The sequence below is a fragment of the Hyaena hyaena genome, unplaced genomic scaffold (assembly GCF_003009895.1).
Source record: "Hyaena hyaena isolate Hyena2069 unplaced genomic scaffold, ASM300989v1 scaffold_20, whole genome shotgun sequence".
In the NCBI taxonomy this organism is placed as follows: Eukaryota; Metazoa; Chordata; class Mammalia; order Carnivora; family Hyaenidae; genus Hyaena; species Hyaena hyaena.
The window spans coordinates 1,144,917-1,150,916 of record NW_024080652.1 but is presented as its reverse complement, the minus strand read 5'-3'; the positions used below and the strand labels follow the sequence as shown (position 1 = coordinate 1,150,916).

At 62.4% G+C, this 6,000-nt stretch overlaps 1 protein-coding gene across 4 annotated transcripts in view; it reads left to right on the top strand.

Annotated features, from left to right (window-relative positions):
- The first annotated feature begins 402 nt into the window (after positions 1-402).
- The window catches only part of INTS1 (integrator complex subunit 1), a 28,809-nt gene continuing 23,211 nt past the window's right edge, over positions 403-6,000 (top strand). For all 4 annotated transcript variants that reach the window (XM_039226086.1, XM_039226084.1, XM_039226085.1 and 1 more), the window contains exons 1-9: positions 403-736; positions 1,269-1,559; positions 4,016-4,212; positions 4,300-4,437; positions 4,704-4,863; positions 5,005-5,113; positions 5,232-5,418; positions 5,585-5,730; positions 5,842-5,983. In XM_039226086.1, the coding sequence (XP_039082017.1) occupies positions 679-736; positions 1,269-1,559; positions 4,016-4,212; positions 4,300-4,437; positions 4,704-4,863; positions 5,005-5,113; positions 5,232-5,418; positions 5,585-5,730; positions 5,842-5,983 (1,428 nt within the window). In that variant the 5' untranslated portion in view covers positions 403-678. The remainder of the gene's footprint in view (positions 737-1,268; positions 1,560-4,015; positions 4,213-4,299; positions 4,438-4,703; positions 4,864-5,004; positions 5,114-5,231; positions 5,419-5,584; positions 5,731-5,841; positions 5,984-6,000) is intronic.

The following is a 6,000-nucleotide window of genomic DNA, read 5'->3' as shown; positions in this document are numbered from 1 at the left end:
TCCACTGTCCAGGCGGGGAAACTGAGGCCGGGATCCCCGCTGCGGACGTGCCCATTCTCAGCCCTGGTCTCTCTCTCCACCCTCACCGCGGGCATCCCCAAAACCTGGCCTTTGACAGCCAAATGTGAGAGCAGGGCCCTGAAGGTGCAGCACCTCTAGATCAGAATCCCCGCGACCCTGTCCCTAAACCATATCACCCTCCCCTGCAGAGGGCAAGTGCTAGACCGATTGGCGGCAGCGAGGCCCCGCCGGCCTCCCGCCGCCAGAGGGCGCTGCAGGCAGTGCGCAGGCACCTCCCGTGCCACCCGCCTAAGCCGTGCAGTTTTGCTTCCGGTTATTACGGAAGTCGTAGTGCGAGGCCTGCGAGGGCGACTTCCGATTCCGGGACCGCTTTGGCGGGGCCGCTCAGGCGGTTCGCTGGGCCCTTGGTGTGTGGGCCGTGCCTCGGCTGCCTGCGATCCCGATCCCTCCCCGGCGGATCTGAGGCGGCGCCCGCACGGCCCCCTCTGAGTCGCTCGGCCCTGCGGGGCCACGGCCCCTTCGCCCGCAGGCCCCAGCCCCGGACGGCCTGGGCACGAATGAATGAATGAGGGACCGAGGGGACGGTGGCGGATCGGCGCCGGCCTTCTTCTCGGGTGACACCGCGGCGGCGAGGAGCAGCGCGGGGAGGGGGACAGAATGAACCGGGCCAAGCCCGCGACCGTCCGCAGGCCCAGCGCGGCGGCCAAGCCTTCAGGTGTGGGCTTCAGCCTGCGGCCGGGGTTCCCGGGAGTCGGGCCTGGAACGGTGTCCCAGAGCGGATGGGCCGGCTGCTACCGTCTCCAGGAGGCCGACTCCCTCCCTTTCGGGGCACATCCGAGGCTGCATAAGCAGCTGACGAGCTCCAGGGCCGGGGACGGACGGCAGCACAGATCTAGCTTGGTCATTGGCTAGCGCGGTGGCCGTACGTCTCGGTGCCTCGTTTCCCTCCTCCGCAAAGCGAGAGGATGGATGCCTGGGTCAGAAACTTGTTAGGATCGAGTGAGCCGACGCTCCCGAAGCAGGGGCCTGGTCTGTAGTAAGCACCGCGTGACTGACCGCGCCAGACCGGCTCTAACGCGGGCTTGCTGGCGGCCTTGTTTTTGCCTGCCCTGACCCTCGTTTGATCCCCTATGAGCAAGAGGGAGGCTGGAGTCCCTGTGCAGCATCCTGTCCACCTCTGCCGCGGTGTAAAGGTGCGCGTGTCTCCACCCCGCCCCCCCCAACACACCTACCACCCATCTCTGCAGGGCACCCTCCGCCGGGAGACTTCATCGCTCTGGGCTCGAAGGGTCAGGCCAATGAATCGAAAACGGCGTCCAGCCTGCTGAAGCCGGCCCCTTCCGGCCTGCCTTCAGAGCGCAAGCGGGATGCCGCTGCAGCCTTGGCCGGTGCCTCCGCGCTGACCGGCCTCACCAAACGCCCCAAGCTCTCCTCTACACCCCCTCTGAGTGCCTTGGGGCGCCTGGCTGAGGCTGCTGTAGCAGAAAAACGCGCTATCTCACCATCAATTAAAGAGCCGTCTGTAGTCCCGATTGAAGGTAAAGCTGGTATTTGGACCTCGCAGAGCGCAGAACCCACAGCTTGTCCGTAGGCAGGGGCTCAGGAGCCGCTGCTTGCAGGCAGAGCGTGGGTGCGGCACAGGCGGGAGGGAGAGGGGAGAGGCTGCGTCTGGGAACACATCTCATGCAGGTGCCTCCACTGCACTCATGCTTCCCAGCTCTATGACAGGTGGAGATGGGAAAGTGTTAACGTGGCCCAGGGCAGCGGGCCCCGGGGGGGGGGGGGCGGTCTTGGGCCCCAGGGGGCTGCAGAGCAAGTGGACAGTGAGCGTGTCATTGCAGTGTCAGCGGCCTCCTCTGTGAGGGTAGGGGGACTTACGGTTCAGGATCCTTACCCGGGAAGCACACATGGCTTGTGCCCTTGCCCTGCCGCTGGGAAGTACATGGACTTTGCTGTCTCTGCTTGGCCATCTCCCCTCTGCGGGGGCTGGTTCGGAGTGTGACACTCCTGTGCTGCCAGCCGCTGCCCTGCGTGAGCAGCCTCCGTCCTTGGCTTGGTTGTTCATGCGGTGCCCTTGTAGAGCACCTCCCTGCGACGGGCCCCGTTCTGAGTATGGGGTCAGCAGTGACTGAGGTTGACCAGAACCGTGTTCTTAGGGGCTCTGCGTTCTGGGCAGACTCTCTCTCTGCCTGCACGTCAGTAATCCTTACCAACAGGGAAGACTTGACTTTTTCCCTAGTGAGGAAGGAAACATCACCATATTAACATCAAAGGAAGGTACATTATCTCTGTGTTATTTACAGAAAGGCTTTTGATCTATATGCAACTAGGATTGTTCTTTTCTGTGCCATATTCCTAGTGATTATCTCTGGCTGCTCCCTGATGCCCCGTAGATCAGATCAGTCAAGTATCAAGCCAGCCCCAAGCCAGCCCCAGGCTTTGAACACATAGGTACTCATGGGACAGCATTGGCAGAGAAGGCTCACGAGGGAATTGTCACGTGCAGGGGAGCCTTAGAGGCTGGCTAGGACCTTGACAGGTGGTCGAGGACAGTGGGGAGTAAACTGCTAGGCAGAGGCCTGGGTTCTGGAGAAGGAAGCGTGCCTGGGGAACAGGCAAGGTCGGGGCAGTGCTGGGGGCGAGAACCAAGGCTAGCCGCTGGGGAGATGCTTGTGCTAGATGTAGTTGGCGGCAGGGAGCCCTGGGGTATGGGGAGCAGAAGGCACAGCTGAGGCTAGGTGTGCTTTGGGACACAGGTGAGGCCTCCAGGCTGGGCCCGTGCTTCACAGGGTGCCCCCTCCCCCCCCCCCAAGGCGCAGCAAGGGCAGGCCAACACTGAAAGCACACGCAGGGCAGATGCTCCTGTTCAGGCCATGGTTCTCCCAGTTGGTAGCTGTGTGTCTCCCGTAAGCAGTGGTTCCGGAGAACAGATGGAGCATGGCGCGGAAGGCACATTCTGAGTGATGAGGCACTTTACAAACATCTGTAGCAAACAGAAGGCTGCACGTAGCTGTGCGTAGCCCCTGGCATGTGGAATGTCAAGGTTTTCAGGAAGTCCCGTAAACCTGCCCTGCCTGCTTCTCCTATGTCCTTGGCACCTGGAAAGCGTTCAGTGATTATCGCTGACTCCCCTGTCCTCATTCAGTTAGCTCAGCAGTCGACAGCAGGGCCTCCCTCAGTGTGTTTGCATGTTTAAAGACAGCCTGAAAAATCTCTCAGGTCAAAGCAGACACCATAGAGGGGATTGGAAAATAACCTGGACCTGAGCAATGGCAAGTATGGCGCCAGGAAAAGGTGTGGTGGCCCTAATGTGCTTTCAGGAGGCACACTTTCTCGGGCCTGCCGCTGACTACAGGGAGGTTGGTGCTCGGCGTCCAGCTGAAGTGAGATGATGAGGAGGGTGGAAAACAGGAAGGACTAGAGACGGTGGACGTGAACATGGGGGAGAGGGTCAAAACCCAGACAGGATTCTTTGCCAAGGCTGTTAGGCAGAAACCCCTCTGCAGGCCAGATGTGGGGAGAGGGCAGGGATGAGGGCGGCCGCCATCAGGGGATGGACGACCAGAGAAGGGGCCGCTGCTAAGAAAGTTGACGGTGTGAACGGCAATGCGTCAGTTAACTGGATGACTTAGAAAAGGTTGGCTCATTTCTAGAAAAACATATTCTGGGAGCAGATAATTCCGGGTAGGTGTGTGGGATGTGGTGAGAGGTCTAGAGGTGACTAGGCTGGCCCTCTGAGGCTGTAGGCCCTGTCCCCACTGCGGCCCGTCGTCGGCCCAGGCGGGGCCCTGAGCCTGGAGGCTCCTGCCTTGCTCCCGTCCCGGTGGTTACTGTTGTACCCCTTGGAGAAGAGGCAGCCACAGCACAGCCCTGAGACCCGCTTGCTGGGTTTCTGATGGTTCGCCCTATTGTCCTGTGGCTTTGTGGGGGGACCCCAAAGGTGGGTTCTGCTTGTGGCCGCCCGCTCCGACACAGCCCTTCCTGTGCCTGCCAGTTCCGCCCTCAGTGCTGCTAGACGAGATTGAGGCTGCCGAGCTGGAGGGCAACGATGGCCGCATTGAGGGTGTGCTGTGTGGGGCCGTCAAGCAGCTCAAGGCCACCCGGGCCAAGCCAGACAGCGCACTGTACCTGAGCCTCATGTACCTGGCCAAGATCAAGCCCAACATCTTCGCCACAGAGGGTGTCATCGAGGTGAGGGCTGTGGGCGGAGGGGGTGGGGCGGGCCGTGGAGCCCTCCTCACTTCCCTCCCTCCCCTGACGACACGCCATCTCCTACAGGCTCTGTGCAGCCTCCTGCGGCGTGATGCCTCCATCAACTTCAAGGCCAAGGGGAATAGCCTGGTGTCCGTGCTGGCCTGCAACCTGCTCATGGCTGCATACGAGGAGGATGAGAACTGGCCTGAGATCTTTGTCAAGGTGAGGCTACCTCTCTGGGGATCTCAGCGCAGCTCTGAGGTGACGGGGCAGGTGCCAGATCCCCGGAGGAGGAGGACATGACACTGGGTGTGCTCTTGCCAGAGGCTGCATATCTAATGGCCTCGGGCGTCTCCCCTGTGCTGGTGGGGGAAGGTTTGCCCTGGGAGGCCTCTGCTCAGGGCACTGGGATATCCGGGGGTGGCAGAGGGCGGGCAGAAGCAAGCGGCCCACCAGGAGCACAGAGCGTGGAGTGGTGTCACATGCAGGTGTACATCGAGGACTCCCTGGGGGAGCGGATCTGGGTGGACAGCCCGCACTGCAAGACCTTTGTGGATAACATTCAGACAGCATTTAACACCAAGATGCCCCCCAAAAGTGTGCTCTTGCAGGGGGAGGCAGGGCGCAGCGGCGGGGACCTCAGTGCTGGTAAGAGACACTGGTGAGCGACGGGGTTTCCATGAGCGAAGGGCTGGGCTCACCTCCCTCTGCAGAACCCGTGCGCAGTGAGCGGGGGTACTTGTGGGCTGGTGGGGGGTGGGGGGTGTCTATGAGCGGCTCCTTGTGCAGGCAGCAGCCCGCACCCGTCCCTCACGGAGGAGGAGGACGGCCAGCCGGAACTCCTGATCGCCGAGGAGAGGCTCAGCCCTGAGCAGGAGGAGGGCCAGCTCATGCCCAGGTAGGTTGCCGGGCAGCCCCGCGCATGACTGGGAGGCCGACGGGTGGGGGGTGGGGGGGCCATGGGGAGAGCCAGTCCTCCTTCCTCTCCCCCACCCCATCCCACCCCGCTGGCCTAGGTACGACGACCTCACGGAGAGCGTGGAGGAGTACGTCCTGGACATGCTCCGTGACCAACTCAACCGGCGCCAACCCATTGACAACGTCTCACGGAACCTCCTGCGGTTGCTCACCTCCACCTGTGGCTACAAGGAGGTGCGACTCATGGCGGTGCAGAGGCTGGAGATGTGGCTGCAGAACCCCAAGGTGAGGGCGGGGAGCCACCCCCTGGGTCCTGCAGGCGCCCAGCTGTGCGCAAGGCTGACATGGACACCCTGCAGCTCACCAGGCCAGCCCCCTCCCCCCAGGTCCTGCGGGCGCCCAGCTGTGTGCGAGGCTGATGCACGCCACCTCTCCCCCTGCACCCCCCCAGCTAACCAGGCCAGCCCAGGACCTCCTGATGTCTGTGTGCATGAACTGCGACACGCACGGCGTCGAGGACATGGATGTCATCTCCCACCTGATCAAAATCCGGCTCAAGCCCAAGGTTCTCCTCAACCACTACATGCTGTGCATCAGGTGTGGCCCTAGCAGGAGGGAGGAGGGCAGGCTGGAGGGCAGCGTGGTGGAAGGGAGGAAGGCGGGTGGCCACGGGCTGCGTCAGCGCCCCCTGGCTCGGCCCGTGTCCAGGGAGCTGCTGAGCGCGCACAAGGACAACTTGGGCACCACCATCAAGTTCGTGGTCTTCAACGAGCTCTCCAATGCGCGGAACCCCAACAACATGCAGATCCTGTACACGGTGCTACAGCACAGCTCAGAGCTGGCGCCTAAGGTAGGGCACTGCGGCGC